Source organism: Ruditapes philippinarum, unplaced genomic scaffold (genome assembly GCF_026571515.1).
Source record: "Ruditapes philippinarum isolate M1 unplaced genomic scaffold, ASM2657151v2 ctg3435_1_1_1_1, whole genome shotgun sequence".
Taxonomy (NCBI): domain Eukaryota; kingdom Metazoa; phylum Mollusca; class Bivalvia; order Venerida; family Veneridae; genus Ruditapes; species Ruditapes philippinarum.
In genome coordinates, this window is record NW_026861931.1 from 88382 (window position 1) to 105800 (window position 17419).

Genomic DNA, 17419 nt, shown 5'->3' on the forward strand with positions numbered 1-17419 from the left:
TAATGTACGTATTTTATTGTATTAGTATGAATGAAATTGCTTGTTTGTGGTTTGTTTTTATTTTGATTTGGAGAGAGAGAGAGAGCAAACGTTAAATTTTTCATGTATTTGAGAAAAATTCAATGGTATGAAATTCTCATTTAAAAATGTTTTGGAAATCGATTTCTTTAAGGCTTTTTTCCAGTAATAAAAAAATAGGAACTTTCAATAAAAATCAAAAAGATGTGAAAGAAAATAATAATGTCTATAAAACAAATAATAAAAAAATGTTTCTTTATATTTTCAGATGAAGTTATGTCACTGCCATATTATCGACTTCAATGATCACGATAATTAATTGTGAAATCGTTAGCATGGCAACGGTATTTAGTTAACGTCAATAGCGATGTACCTGATAATGAGACGATTGCCTTGTAGACGATTGTAGACAATATTCTCTGTAGTGACAGTGAACTAGCTGCTTGGTGCGATACTGAATATGGAGAACGTACTCGTGGCTGATATTCACAATGTATCTCCTTCATACACTGAGAACATTCCGGAAATGCCGAACATTGGATATTACGAACAAGCAAAAGATATTTTACAAACTTACATAGTTCCTGTTATAATTGGTACGGGAGTTTTAGGAAACACAATTTGTTTCATAGTCTTCGTCGCATCGCCTCTGAAGCGCATATCAACTAGTGTTTATCTTGCCGCTCTTGCATTTTCAGATACTGGATTTCTTGTTTGTTTGGGTATAGGATGGCTTGAATCTCTCGATATACGATTCTTTCACAAGGAAGGCATTTGTCAAATGACTGTATACACGTCCTTTGTCTTCAGTTTTACCTCTATCTGGTTTGTCAATGCGTTTACATTGGAGATGTACATATCTGTATTCCACCCACAGAAAAGTCCGAAGCTTTGTCGTCCAAACAGTGCAAGGAAAATTGTCGGAATTATATCGGTTCTCGGAGGACTTATGTATATTCATGGATTTGTTATTGCAAAAGTTGTTCAGTACCCAGGGACCAATACCGAAGTATGTCTTATCATGCCTAAAGACGAAAAGACGGCTATGATACTCTCTGTGATCGACACTGTCCTCACCCTGGTTGTGCCTTTTACCATGATCTTATTCATGATCACACGCCTTTTTGTCCACATATCAAAATTCTACAAGACAGAATTGGAAAGTTCTGCTACCTCGACTGCAGACGAAACAAACAGCGGACACTCTGAACACCAAAATAATAGATCCGAAAGTATCTCCCATCCTACAGTTCGGCAAGCGACAGAGGCACAGACAAAACTTACACGAATGCTTGTAGTGACCGTTGTCGTCTTTCTGGTACTTAACCTGCCCAGTCATGCAATAAAAGTCCAGTTCTTATTTAGGTCAATGCTGGCGGAAAATGTGAGATTTACGGAAACAGAGGGATTCATTCAAGTTCTTTTCCAAATTTTGTACTACGCTAACTTTTCAGTCAACTTTTTATTGTATAGTGCTTGTGGGCGTAGCTTTAGAAGCGCCATGATGCGACTGTCGTTAAACGTCCGGTATTGTCGCGGGATGTTTGACTGCCATCGCAAAATCCAGAAACTTGGCAATATGAGTAAACAGACAAATGAAATACTTAACAATGAGTTAGCAGGAGAACAACAACACTCGAGGCTAGTTGATATACACTTAAACGAAATACGTTTTTCTCAGCTTCCATCAATAGGAAGCGAATTTGTTTGTCAGTCTCCGCCATGTTTACTTGCATTTGAGTCGGAGCAACTGATAGAAGAGTGCCACGAACATTGATTTACTCTGTGTTAATGATCCTATAAAAATAATATTAAGTCTGATTTTACTGACCTGTCAATTATGAATACATTTTGAACTCATTAAAAAATATTCGACCCAACTTTGGTTCTGCCCGTGTAGTTTACGAGAACTAATATGAAGTATGTTACTAATGTTTTGAAAAGTCACATCAGCTTAATGTATAGACCGTGGTCACAAAATAAAAAAAATCATCAAGCTTCAATAAAGATAAAAACGTTAATAACTAAAGCATAGACCTTCGCGATCTTGGTCTTACAAGACGTATTATAAACCCGTAGTTTATCCTATTGGGCTATATAACTATTTTATGAACTCTTACTTTTACCGATATGCATTGACAATATTATCAGTAGGCATTTGACAGGTAAATAAAATCAAACAATATTTTATGTTGGTAGGATACCAGGTGATTTAGGACTCCGGGTGAGTAATTATTCACAACAATATTAAAATGACAGATGTACTTTTGTATTACTGCTCATCTTTATAAACAATATTTTTTAGGTCCGAATGACATTGATATCTGATTAGTTGATTTTGATGGTGGCTGATTTGTGCCACACCGTACTTCCGCGGAAAGCACAAAAGTTCGTCAACGTGAAGACTTATTCATACTACAGCTCCGCGGGGCGCCTGGCGAAATCATGAGGATACAACAAAGTGATGACATTGTCATATTTCCGTGATTTCGTCCGGCGCCCCGCGGAGCGAAACTACTTCTTGACGCAAATCAGCCACCATAGATTTTTCTGTCAGTTTCGTATATTTATAATACATTGTACTGCACTTTTGTAACGTCATTTTTCATTTGATAATTCTGACGATTATATACATGTAGTTTTATATACACGGCTGCTGTCGATTCATGAAGAAATCTTACTTTTTTCTCTAAAAATGATGCTTGCTGTTTTATAAATTCGTTATAAAGATTGTTGACAGGTAATATGTCCGTATATAAACGTCGGTTTGCAATATAACCCTCGTTTAACGGCTCGTGTTATATTTACAAATAGCCGTTTATATAGGGCCATATAACCTGTCAACGATCTTAATAACTAATAATATATATACCCTTTGCACTGTGTGTAAAAAGGATAAAATATGATTAACAAGGTCAACAAGGAAATGCGGCGTTCAGTGAGCGCAAAAGTCAGTGTTTTCGTGTAAATTTGGCAAATTCGTATTTTCCACTTTTAGATACAGTGGAAGGAAATGATGTGATTGTGTTCTTTATAAAATATGTGAGATATGCCGAATTTGTACTATAACTTATGTTTTGCCATCAGGTTTTTTATTTTCTTTTTTATAATAGATCTCCTTATGATCAAAATACTATTTACGAAAGATTTTCAAACAGTTTTATATATTTTTATATTTATATTGAAGTTTCAACAGTCAAGACTATGTATTGATATATTTCTTATCACGATATCCTCGAACGCATAAAATTGAAAATCATTAATTTGTCCTGGAAAGTAAAAGCTTTGGGACAGTCAGTTAGCGAAAAAAAAAAGATTTAGATTTACAACTGACTATTAATTTTTTCTAAAAATCTGTATTAATGCATGATTTACATCATAATTTCCTTAATGTAAATTTTTCAAAACTGATTGTTTAGTCAATATTTCTCGTGACGTTATCTGTTGTCTGTGTATTTTTAGATATTTTTAAACAACTAACAAATTCAACAGTTTGTAAAATTTCAAAATTTAAAGGCAAAGAAAGGTGCCAAATTTGAAAACTTGATACACAATGGAATCACTCCCTGTTTGGTTTATTTAATTTTGGTTTATTGATCATTCCTTTTCTCTTTCTCGAACTTTTCATATATATTTATTTTTTCAGTCTATATATTTATAATGTAAACGTTATTCATATTAAAGTGTTAATCAATTTGTACATTTTAAAGCACGAATAAATGTTAAGAACAGATTTTTTGTGGTATTTGTAAATGATAACGTTGTTAATGATGTTGTGAGTTTTGTATAATTTAAAAAAAAAAAACGTGTAAATAATTGAATGCGAATTTGTGTTTTAATGCGTGATATGTTAATTTTTCTTTGCTACAAAAGACTGATTTTTCATTTTAACTTCAAATATTTGAAACTCATTGTATTTTTGATTGTTTATGAATGCAAGATTTCAATTTCATTTGTTTTAAAGTTTGGATATGAATTTATACATATATACATATATAGCATGTATATTTTTAAGTATTTCTCATACACATAAGAAGATTTGAGTCGTGTCATGACATAACCAACATAATGGGTTTGCGACCAGCATGGATCCAGACCAGCCTGCGCCCCCGCGCAGTCTGATCAGAATCCATGCTGTTCGCTATCAGTCTCTCTACTTGTAATAAGGTTTGTAAACGAACAGCATTGATCCTGATCAGACTGCGCGGGACGCAGTCTGGTCTGGATCCATGCTGGTCGCAAACCCATTATGTTGGTTTTGTCATGACGCGGCTCATTTGTTACGAACATGTTTGTAGTATTTAACAATTATCACATGTTCGACAAACGTTGGCATTATTCGTAATAATCCGTAAATCATAAACGTCATTATGACTTGTCATATTTTGAATTTTTGCCATTCCTATATCTGTCCAGTGTTAAAGTTGAATATTTTTAAAGCAACATGCCTTCAGTTTCATACTTGCTTTGATAAAAATTAAGATTTTTTTTAAAAGTAAAATATTGTGAGGCAAAGAAAGTAATTTATACATTGCGAACGGCATTTACAATCCACGTAAATTACCAAAAAAAATATATAAAAATATAGTCATTTCTGCGTTAGTCAAGCAGTACAAATATGGCGAATAATACTGCAATATCAGTCCTTTATAGAACATAACATGTACATTATTACTTGAATCTTTCTTCTTTTTTTTCCTTTTCTATAAATATTTGTTCATTTTCTCAAGTTCATTTTTCTTGTTTTTCTCATCTGAAGGCATGTAGTTTTAAAGATAACTTTTATATTTACATAAATTAATAAAAAGTTTTGGTCATCTTCGGAAGATACAACTATGCTTAAACATCTTTCGTATTATTAGGTAGAATTTGATTATGTAATATTTTGACATCTGAAAAAATGTGTAAGTTTTCTAAAAGATAATTTTTTATAAACTTATATAACAACAGAGAAATGTTGAATTTAGTTCTTTTATTACTTATCATAAAGTGTGTATTGGTAAGAAAGCAAACACAAGTCGAAATGATATGTATAGTTAACAAATAAAACATGGTGTTCAGGGCAATATGCAAATTTACGGACAGGTTGGTCAGACTGAGGAAGGTATACGGCCCGAAGCTGCGCTGCCAGTCCGTAAACTTGCATTTTGCCCGAAAAGCCATGTTTTATTTGTTAAGTATTATATGGTTTTAAACTTACAAACCCAGAGCTTACATATGTGTATACACGCAACCGTTTATATGCAGTCATATAACCTGTCACAACTTCTGCAAAAAAATAAGGAGTATAATTCTGTATTTGAGGAAAAATTAAAACAATTTAATAAATTTATAGCAACGATGTATCTACATTTACATTGTACATTATATAAGTGCTGCGATTTTCCAGTGAAAATTGACGTTACATACGAGCAGTGTCATAAAGATTAAATTCTCCGCTAACAAGTTTAAACGCATGCTGTATTATTTTCTTAAATTGTGATCATTTAAAAGATTTTCTTTTGATTACGATTAAGGTACTTTTCCATGTCATAAATGTTTGCTATTTCTTGCTTATTTTTTGTTGAATTATATTTCATTCTGTTGCTTGTTGTTGTTGTTGTTGTAGTATCTAAGGAAGCATATATTTATTTATTCATTCATTCATTCATTCATTCATTTATTCATTTATTCATTTATTCATTCATTCATTCATTCATTCAGTCATTCATTCATTTATCTATTTATTTATTTATTCATATATTTATTTATGTATTTTTTCATTTATTCATTCATTCATTCATTCATTCATTTTCTTAGCTGTTTTTCTCAGCATTTATTAATGCCCATAAATAATTTTGAATATTTTAAGAATTTAAGGGTTATTTAGTTCCAAAACGCTATTTTTATTCCTCAAAGATTTAATTATTTTTTGATGATCTTTAATAATTTCCGAAACGGTTTTAAGACTAATTGCTGATACTTTTTCTTTTGACAAATAGTTATGTTACAGTGATTTAGTGTTTTGTATTAAAATGCTTTAATCACTTAAATTATGTTTTGCGACTTTATTTTTACATTCAACGCGGCTTTCCTTGCGTGAAAGGCCTCTAAACTCACACGCCAAATGCATGATTATAGCATGATAAAACAAAGGTTTGCCTTTTCTTCAGGAAGAAAAAAACGTATTCAAATTTTCTGACTAAATGTTCTTGTCTTTCCTTGAACCCTTAAAATTGTTTAGACAGTTATAGATTAAAAAGTTACGGTATGTTTTCAATTTTGCAATTTTGATAAAAACAAATATCATGCATTTTCATACTATGATTCCGTCCAATTCGCATCATATTTCTTTTGCACTGACATTAATATTGGTTTCATTTTTCAAGATTTTGTCCTTCTTTTAAATTTTTTTTAAAAAATGCCTTAATGAAAGTAACAGGAAAAAAACATACGTGTCGCATTTTCCGATAGTTGTTGTTGCCAGTTAATGCATTTTTGTAAAAACAAAACAAAAACAAAATAAAATATTACAGCATAGACAAGTCATTGCTACTGGTCGGTGTTGTATCGCAATATATTATTATTATCATCATCATCATCAACAACATCGTCGTTGTCGTCATCATCATCATCGTCATCAATATTATCATAATAGCATTAATATTACTATTATTTAATTATTATTATTATTTTTTTATTATTATTATTATTATTATTTCATTGTATATAAGCTATATGGGTTACTTTGCTGCATTTGATTTTAGTGTTTTGTTGTTTTTTATCGTTTTTTCCCCTTTATTTGGTTTAATTGGATTTTTTAAGTTTATTAAGCTGTAGCTAATAAAATTATTGCTTTGAATTTTAAAAAAAGTATAATCCCAAACTATTAACATGAAAGAAACATATTTGTACGAATTCTTATGGGCATTGCACTTACACTGGATGGCAAGAATTCTACGTGCAAAAATAGCGAAACATTTTTTTCATTTTTTTCCCGGAACATTTTATTCTGTTAAAGTACAATACTAATTCGAGACATTTTATTTTACTCAATACAGTTTTAAGAAAATACCACAGGAGTATGGAAACAACATTGTTTATCTGTTTTTAAATAATATTTCGTTAGATATGTATTTATATCCCTAAATACACATAGGTAGTTTATTACACAAACGCCTTGAAGGAATACTTTGAAACACTCATAAAGTGGATATTTCTGGAATATATATTGTAATGCGGAGGAAAATTGTATATACAAATATCTATTTATTTATTTTTGCGAAAAATGCTGTTCATATTTTAGGTTAAACTTAAGAAATGTGATGGTAGAGTTAGAATAATTGAAATATTTTACTGGTATGTGAAAATATCAGAATAAATTTCATTGTTTGTATACATTCACAGCATTATTAAAATACATATCACAGAAATAAATATTGTAAAAAGAAATATGTTAGATATATATCAAAATTGTTTTCAAATGACGTTTGTTAATTTGTTATGTTTTTGTTAATGACATACGATGTGTTATCTTTGTTTGAATACATTTGTAAATAGATAAAAATAAAACAGTGAATTGTTCTTGTATTGTAAATTAACACCTCCTACTGACAACCCACGCACCGCCCAATCCCTCCAATGTTAAGATATCAACCGACTGATCAATTGATTCTTGGATTCGCGTTAAAATGAGCAATTTCGGCTACTTTGGTGAGAAATTTCTTTCTTTTTTTCCACAAAAATCGTATTCATCTTAAAGAATCACATACATGTACAGTGCGAGATGTCCATTCCAGCCTTGACACTATGCTCACTAGCCAGTATCACTACTCCTGCATTTACTTATTAATGATTGAAATTTAATTTCAAATTCAAGTTAAAGATACAAATAAGTACGGTCTCTACAGTGAATATATTAATTATTACTAGTGCCAGAATATCTTTTAAGATTCATTCTCATGTCTATGACAAATTCTTGAAAATATAATTATCTTACGGGTGATGAAGATACCCGAACTAAAAGCGGTCCATATTCCAGGGCATTTATGACCATAAATAATTATATTATTAGTATTTGGTATTTAGTACATTGCATGACAACAACCCACGGAAGAAATTATATATGGATTTTGTTGTTAAGTGTTCGATACATGATCCGATTTTGTAATACTTTTTACATCTTCCTATGTCAATAAAAGCATTTAAACTTTGCTCTTAGGTAGTTTTTATGAGATATTGCAAACAACTACAATCAAACTTTAGAACAAGCGGCCGTTTTACCTCTATACTGTTTAACTGTGCAACTTCAAATTTTCAAATTGATGTCAAAAGCAGTTTCAAAAATTTGGAAATGGACAAACGTTTTTAAGAAATTCCGGAGGTTAAGTAGATAAGTTATCAAAATATACCCTATACATGTCTGAATATACACTGAGCAAAAAGCAATCAATTTCTTAGACATCACATTAATGTTATCTCCAATAGGCCAATTCTCTTGACGACGCGGTAATTATGCAACACGGTATACAGCCTTATGTCTTTGTATGACGGCTTACATAATTTTTTATGTACAGTGAGATGGCTATAAGAAAAACTGATTAAATCCCTTTGAAATGTTAATCACGGAATTAAAAACTTGAATCTCCGGCTGCACGCAATTGGTGTACTAGTTAGTACCATCGTCATCATTAATTATTAAAGTTGATTGAAGCTTTGATTGTTAAGACCTTATATGGTAATCTTTATGTCGTTGTATTTAGGACTGTGTATATTGTTGCTAAGTTTCTGAAAGCTGTACAATGGAGGCAATTAAAGAAGTTGTTATCTTATCAAGATTGTGAAATAAAGGCTTTGCATAGAACTATCACATGCTAAGAAAACTAAGGCATTTATACATCAATAGCTACTCGTTTCACATGACCGGCAAAAAAGTAAATGAATGTACTATTAATGAAGAAATATTCAAATACAACAGGTCATGACTAAGTCGTGCAAAAGAGTATTCAAGATCGGTGTTTTATGTCTCTTGGACACATATGGCGACATTTAAGCTTTACTGGTAGAGAAAGGCCTCAGGTGCCCCTCCGTGCACTATTTTATGGACGAATGGTCTGGATGGCTTCCCATAAAAGAATTCAAAGTCTCGGGCAGGATTTGAATCAACAGCAGTAAAAGGCAAGAAGCTCGAAGCCAGCGACATTAACCATTCTGTCCGGACTCAAAATATTGTAAAAATGCAACTATGATCTCACATTTACCATTCATGATTTTATTATTCATGAAGGTCATTACTTATGAAAATACACATTTGCCTTATGTTAAAACACGTGAGAACTCGACTCTGGTGTTATAAAGAGTTCGTCTATAAAGTGACTAATTTCGTCCAGACGTAATGTCAACCACTATTAGAGATTGCAGGGCGTGCTGGTTGGTTTTAGGTTCGTATAAATGTATTTCTTTAAAACATATATTTATTTTTTTGTTTCTTTTGTACGACTAAGTTTAAAATAAGAACACGCGTGTTATTTTTATTGTTATATCAGAATAATGTTTTTTCACCGTAATTAAGAAAAAAATGACTTTCTGAATTAAAGAGTTCATAAGTGAATGAACCCCGTCTCTCACTTCTGTCTACGGTCTTTTCAGATTCCATAAAACAAAGTCTAAAACAAAACAGTTTTAGTTTTGTCCTGCGTTCGGCCTTCAATGTTTCTGATTTTTTTTTTGATTTTTTTTTACATAACGTGTTGTTCTGCATCAAGATATCTTTAGATACTCATATGGAATCTCACATGGTACTTGTTTCACGTGAAATTTGCATGACCTCTAACATTCTACAACGAATTAACAAGTCGTCTGCTAATAACGTGTGAATCATCATCTGGTTATGCCAACGCGAACATTGAAATGAGGCAAACAAACGCATTCGTACGCACGTTCAATATTAAGGGGCAAAAAAAGGTTTTCAGTCTTGTAAGTAGATTATCCATTTTCTCATTTAAATGTTTTATTCTGCTTCGAACCGGTGCTAGGTGGTGTGGATTAGATTGTAGCCAGCAAATACCACAATTTTGAACAGGTTTAATCAAATAGAACTGCAACAGTTTTAATTTTGTATTGTTGGGTGTTTCATTATTGTTCCAATTTCACATATTTTCATGTTACAATGTTTATATTGTACACGGATTTTGATAATTTCACTGTGAAATTATATAATATCATTCACTTTGATATATATGATACATGTTTATATCAATAATGTGCATCAATAATTAACATTTTGTTCGATGTATACGATAAAAGGTCATTCATACACAGTCATGGTTAAATAATTAACATTTTGTTCGATGTATACGATAAAAGGTCATTCATACACAGTCATGGTTAAATAATTAACAATTTGTTCACATGTATACGATAAAAGGTCATGCATACACAGACATGGTTAAAGTGGCCTTCAGCTTTTATTTTTGTAGGAAAAAACAATTGTGTGTTGTTTCAGTATTTCAGTACTTTTGTTTTGGAAAAGTGCATAGCCTTTTTCAAAACAGCGTCTCGAGAGTCAGTGACGGTCGTTTTTCAATATAGAAAATCGGGAAATGAATCGTCCCCTTTACTTATTCAAATATAAAAAAGCGGATCGGTGGACCGGTGGATTAGAGGTACTGAGGGATTTCCTGATTGTTTATGTACTCTTTTGCCGGTAAATTCATTTTTCACATTTATTCTTTTGATTTGACAATAATATAAATCCATTTATCTAAAAATAACACATTTAACGTCTAGAAAAGCTTAGGACCGCTTTAAATGTAGATTTATGTTACTTATCATTTAATTTCACTGCGGAGTTATATTTTTTTATGAATTAGTGAGACAGCATAAAATCATGTCAATTATTACTTTATTTTGGAAACATTTACTATTCTTAAATTCTTAGTACATTTATCTCAAGTTTAATCTTCTTGGAATATTTTTGCTCATCTGGAGTCATGCATCTTTAATGTATGACATTCTAACATTAAAATTTTTCGATGATTCATGGCATAGAATTGCTAATTTATCTGCGTCAATAACTTTTGTGACCTCATTAACACTTATGGAATAAAGTTTCTGTTTAGAGTCATTATATAGGCAATTTTATTTGATGATATTTTGATATTTGTTGTTTGTATGCATTTGAAAGGAATCTCTCATCAGAAAACAAGTATTGGCAACAATGCAGTAGCCACGTTAAGACACATGGATTTTCGTGTCTCGATGTTTGATCATGCCGACTTATATAAACCTGTACAATGTGGCCATACCACGTGACTTTTCGGGTACGGAACACGCCGATTTTTCACCCGATTCAGGTATAAAAATATTAACATTTTATAGCCAAATATTAATTGTTTAATTAACATTTAAAATCGAATTTTGCGCTACGTACTCTCAAAATGTTCTTTTATTTTTTTAGTAATCCTGTTTACATCAAACTGTAAGCATAATGATACATTGCAAAACAGGTCCCAGGGTTCTCGTTTAAATTAATAAAATGTATAACTATGAAAACAAATCACTCATATTATAATTCAAATTAAATTTTCATATATTTTATTTTATAATTATTTCAAAGACAGAAATTGTGTGTACCGTATCTTTTTAAATAACAGTGTGTTCCGTACCATTTCAACATTACTTTATGAAAATATGCTAAAACATCACTGCATTCACTCGATACATTGGACAAAGTAAATATATCAGATTTAACATGTATTTTTCTATGAAATAGTGACAAAAAACATATGATTTGCTAGAAATCGCTTGTTATGACAAATGAGTGTGTACCGTTCCCCTCGGCCCCGGCTATGAGAAGAAAACTGTTCTCGAATGTTCTCAAAAACCATTCAGGGGTTTTCAGAATTTTGATATACCGTGGAAAGCTGATATAATTACGGGTACTCTGCGCCTTATCTGATCAAAATCGGTTGAGTAATAAATAAGTTATGAATAAAAAACATACCTGAATCGGGTGAAAATCGGCGTGTTCCGTACCCGAAAAGTCACGTGGTATGGCCACATTGCTGTAGATATCATCAAAATGATACATAAAGAATATCTACGATAAGGAACTTTTTTTATTTATACATGACAATTTCCGAAGGCTGGAAAAATGACAATGATGATCGTTGTTGTGTTTGTAGTAATCTTAGACTAGGGTGGTAGTTTTACCACAAGACCGCATTTCTGCCTTTTTTTCAAGCAACACGTGATTTATCTCGGTTTTGCTGAAAGGTAAAACCCGGGTTTCAAGATCTTTGTCAGAATTATCGTCTCTAAAAGTCTTGCTCAAAGCTTGATAAAGTGGTCACACAAAAATAAGAAAAATCAAGGTCCTATATTGTTAAAACTTAGCTTAAATAATGTACCACTATCGTATGTAATTCAAATAGTTTTGTTCATGTTGCAGCCACATAAACATGTCCTGCTTATGCGTTGGTAATCACCGCGTAAACGCGTAAACGACATCATATCAAGAACGTTAATAGAGCGGCGTAATTTAAGAAATAATATATCCAAAACAGTGATTTTATCGCTTGATAACATCACTGTTTGGAGTTCGGATGAGAGGATGGGCATCCGAACGACAAACAGTGATGTTATCAAGCGATAAAATCACTGTTTTTGGATATATTATTCCGATTCAAACACGACATCAACAAAAAATGCTGCCGTACCTGATATTAACCTATATTGCGCCTGATTTGTTTCTGTACTTATTTTCAGCGCGTCACATTTTTAGTGGTTACGTCATGTGATTACGACACATGTCTAAATATAGAACGTCAAACTGTGATTTTATTGCATGATAACACACACTTTCGGTTCTTTTATGTTCAATGGGGAAAATGCGAGTCGTGTTAGAATATACGACATAACACAGTTCATCGCAACTTTAAATGAAGACACCAACAAGGAAACGTTCTTGTTTAGCTCATTGGTTGACCCCTCCAGTCTCTAATTATCTGAAACAATTTAGTTTCATGGGTAACTGACTGACCAAAGGACGTACAGGCTTCGAATTGTAAGTTAAAGTAGCAATTTAAAATCGTACTAAATCCTTAACGTCACACGCGATATTTACTCTATTTATACGTCTAATAGTATGCAATTAGCTTCTTGATAAATTGTTTCCATCCTATAATGTAAAGAAAGAGCAGATTGAATCATATGTAAAGTTAGAACCAATTAATTAGATACATAATATGTTCACAGCATATGTATAATTGAAAATTAAATATCACTGTCAACTATTCGAATTATTTTATTAATTGACTTTTAGTTTGAAATATTATATATCATTTTTATTCATAAATCATAAAGTGAAAAATTTCATGTTTGATTTGTAGAGGAATTTAATGAACCATTTTTAAGGACATGCCATTAAATCATGTCTACTTTTTAAACAATTCAAATATTTTTTTTTTCTTTTTTGCATTTAACCTCAAACCTGAAATTTTTATATATGTCAAATGGCCGACATCTAATTAACAGTACGTTGTAAAAAAGGCCAACAGAGGTCAGGAAAACCTTGATCAAAGTCAAATGTACAATGATTTTCTTTCACGCTGTAATAACGCTGTATGGTGTGCAAACATTTTTAACATTTTGTTCGTAAAAAACACAAAAAGTAATTAAAACAGGAAAACTTTCTTTAAATTTCAAACCAGTAGAAGTATAGCCGTTTTCTAACTATTGTCAATGTTGCCATCCCACGTGACCTGTGACATCAGAAATGATATGGAGTTGAATAGCAACCTATACTACTACTAGTAGTTATTCATATTTTCGAATCTAGTTATCATAAATTAAAAGCAATTTAAAACAGAATGGAATGGATTTTAACTAACGCAGAGATCTTGAATTTTGCATAATGAAAGTGAACCATGATTGAACAAATTGAAAAAAGGGGTCACCACATCTGACCCTGAAAATGAGTTTTGAATACTTTAGGTCAAGCTTTGTTACACTTGGCTCGAATGGAGAATGGAGTGCTGGGAAACGCCCTTCAAGGAGTGCCAGAAATTGAGTTTGAAATATTTTAGGTCAATTTCAGGAGCAGATACTAAAACTTAAGGTTATTGTAACATGCGTTATTTTATTTAAAATTTAATTTGTTAATTCATTTTTAATCATTAATTAAGTTTAAAACAATTTGATCTAAAATATATTTGGCTATGCTTTAGTTAGAAAACATACTGCATTTTGCATAAACAACTATAGAATAAAATATGTCGCAACAAATTCCAGTAAATTTTGCCCCTTGACAGGGAATAAACTATCAAACACAAATTTTAAATTACAGGATGTGTTGCTTTACACAATTATGAGTTATCTAAAATTGCAAATAACCTTACAGTAAAAATAAAAACACTCATTTTTGAGGGGCAGATAGCTCAAAATCTAGAATGGTGACCAAATTTGTTTCAATCATTATTCCCGAGTAAGAAAATTCTCTGCACTTGTTAAATTTTATTTCTTTGCCACAATAAAAATGTAATTTCCAATAAGGGCTTTTTATATCTTGAGTTTAACGAGAGTTAATAGGATGATAGTTATAGGATGAAAACAGTTGTAAAAAAACTTGGTGTTTACTTTAGCACATATTATGTTACAGAAATGTTAATTAGCATAAAATAGTTGTTTTTTATGGGCAGTTAGTTGGAAAGATACTGGGTTTTCGCTGATTTATTTCTATAAAATATTAAATGCGGACAGCCAACATTGCCATTATTTTAACGAGGGAGTACAATTTGAACTGAAAAACAATACGTTTTTTATCGTACTATTTAATATAGTTATAAAAGAAGCTAAAAGGTTGACCAACACGTTAAAATGGACAGTTCTAAAAGTTCTGTTGCTTTTACCAACAGTAAAAGCAAGTTCTTGCCAAATAAAGCTAAATGAATTGACACACATCCTAGAGACATTACTGTGAATACAATGAAGCATTTGAAGAAGAAAAAATAACGGGAAAATACTTTGATGTCATCAATGATTAGTTACTTTTGTTCCCATATTCTTTGTGCATCCATCACTTTTAAAAGTATTTTCATAGACACTTCCTCCTCCATGCAGGCCTATAGTCTCAGAGTCCGAATTAATAGGCACATAACCAGTGACTTTCAACCCTTTGAAAATGTAGGATGTAACATACACACGCGCGTCATATCTTCTGCATGCATTAAATCTCTTAAATATATTAATTTCAAACAATTATAACATCTTTGCAAGTAAAGTCACGTGACTGACACGCAGATGCAGAAATATGTGTTCACGATAACACTCAAATTTCCATTGCTTTCGAATTCGCATGGAAAACATTTCTTGTATGGACATAGCGGTATCCAAAATTCTCCAAACCTAGATCGTGTGAAATCCTCGTAAATTAATATGGCAGATATAAAAGGCAAAATACGACACCGTCTTGTTCAAAGGATAAAATGAGCCATGTCACGACAAAACCAACATAATGGGTTTGCGACTAGCATGGATCCAGACCAGCCTGCGCATCCGCACAGTCTTATCAGGATCCATGCTGTTCGCTATCAGTTTCTCTACTTGTTATAGAGTTTGTAAGCGAAACAGCATGGATCCTGATCAGACTGGTTTTGTCGTGACGCGGCTCAAATATGTTTCATTGTGATTTTACGGGGTTTTTTTTGTTGCTTGCGTCACCAAATTTTCAATGTAGAAACAATTTTCTTTAAATTTATAATTTCGAAATGAACTAATACAATTGAGTTCAATTAATTGACTTTTTTCAGCCCACTTTTGTTTGGTCAATTCAAAGTTGATAGTTGCACAATGATAGGGAAAAGAAAAAATGCCGTTTTTCAAATTTGAAATCTGCAAGCACGAAATAACTTATTTTACAAAACTTGCGCTATGAATCATTCTTTTTTCTTTTTACATGTACTTTGGTTGAAAAAATGTCTCATTTTTCCAATGTCATAATTTAGATGATTCAACATACTGACATAAATAACATGACCTTTAAGTCCATACTGACGTCTTAAGAGTGTTTGTAAAATATATTCATTAACAAATCGTGAAATAACGAAAACAAACTTTACAGATTGTAGAATTCTAAGAAATCATATAGAACCATACTTGACGTAAATAAAGTGTCACAATTGCGTACTGGATATGAATTCTAAAGGTCAGATTGCTTCACCTAAGACGAGAGTTTTCTTCTTGGCTTTTGACAGAAAGTACACTTTTATTGAAAAGAAAATTTTGCTGCTAATAAAGCAAAGCATATTCATTCTTAAGACAACATTATATTCTCACATTAGGACATTTTGTAAATATATGAAATTCTCATAAACATATTTCCATGGGAACGATATTTTAGAAAATATTTTAGTTACTCACTAACATTCTTTTCTTCCTTTCACGAAATTAGCCTTGAAGTTTATTTCGACAAACAAGTTTAAAGTTATACATTCTCAGTTGCCTACACACAATCTTTGTTATGTTTGTTTTCACATGTTTTCACAGACTCTGTAAACAATAAGAATAAAGATATCTAAGACGTTCCTGAAAGTGTTGTTTTTTTTCAAACTTCACGTTTATATCTCGTTTTTATCAAAACTAAGACGTTTTTTGCGGATTTGATATGATATAGTTGTTGTTTTTATTAAGTACAAATGGTAGTAAAATCTTTATAACGGCTGTAACAAAATTGTCGTGTAAAACAAATTAATAAATCTCGTTTGTTTGATAAAATTACATAAGAATATAAATAATGTGTAAAGAATATCTGGTTTTAAGATATTATTATTTCTTCTCATAATGTTTTTTTTCTACAGATTTGCTGGTTTGCATTTTACTGCAAATATGTCTATTACAACAATTCAGTTATCTCAGGTAAAGCTTACTAAAACATATAACTAATGCGTAAAAGTATTTCTGATTGTAAGATATAATTATTTATCCCATCACAAAAACACAAAGAATATATTTTTATAACTGTACTTATTTCTTAAGGTTTGGCGATAATTTTGTCAATGGCTGGTAATATAAGGAATATAAGGCATTTTGTAAAAAAGTTACGTGTATGTCCCGATATCTGTCACATACGTTATGATAGATTATGAAAAATTTTTATTGAAATAACTACAGTAACTATGCTACAAGACACCAATCGCATAAGCTCCGATAACGATAGCCAATTAATGTTTTTTTTCTTTGTGTGCATGAACAGAAGCTCTCTTATAACCAGTTCTTTTTCAGCAACTTAGGAAAACTCCAGCCGTGACGAAATATTTGTACGGTTTCGACTTTCTGAAAACATATAAATTATGCGGCGGCAAAAGACTTCGGTAATCGCATATTAGTGGTGGGAGGGAGTGGATTTTAAAACATTGTGTTTTAC

General features: G+C 31.5%; 1 protein-coding gene across 1 annotated transcript; it reads left to right on the top strand.

The window, feature by feature from the left end:
* Window positions 1-390: 390 nt before the first annotated feature.
* Window positions 391-7468, top strand: LOC132717400 (B1 bradykinin receptor-like). The gene is made up of 2 exons (XM_060700862.1): window positions 391-1786; window positions 7157-7468. The coding sequence occupies exons 1-2, from the start codon at window positions 479-481 to the stop codon at window positions 7232-7234; spliced, it is 1386 nt and encodes a 461-aa protein (XP_060556845.1). The 5' UTR covers window positions 391-478; the 3' UTR covers window positions 7235-7468.
* Window positions 7469-17419: the final 9951 nt, after the last annotated feature.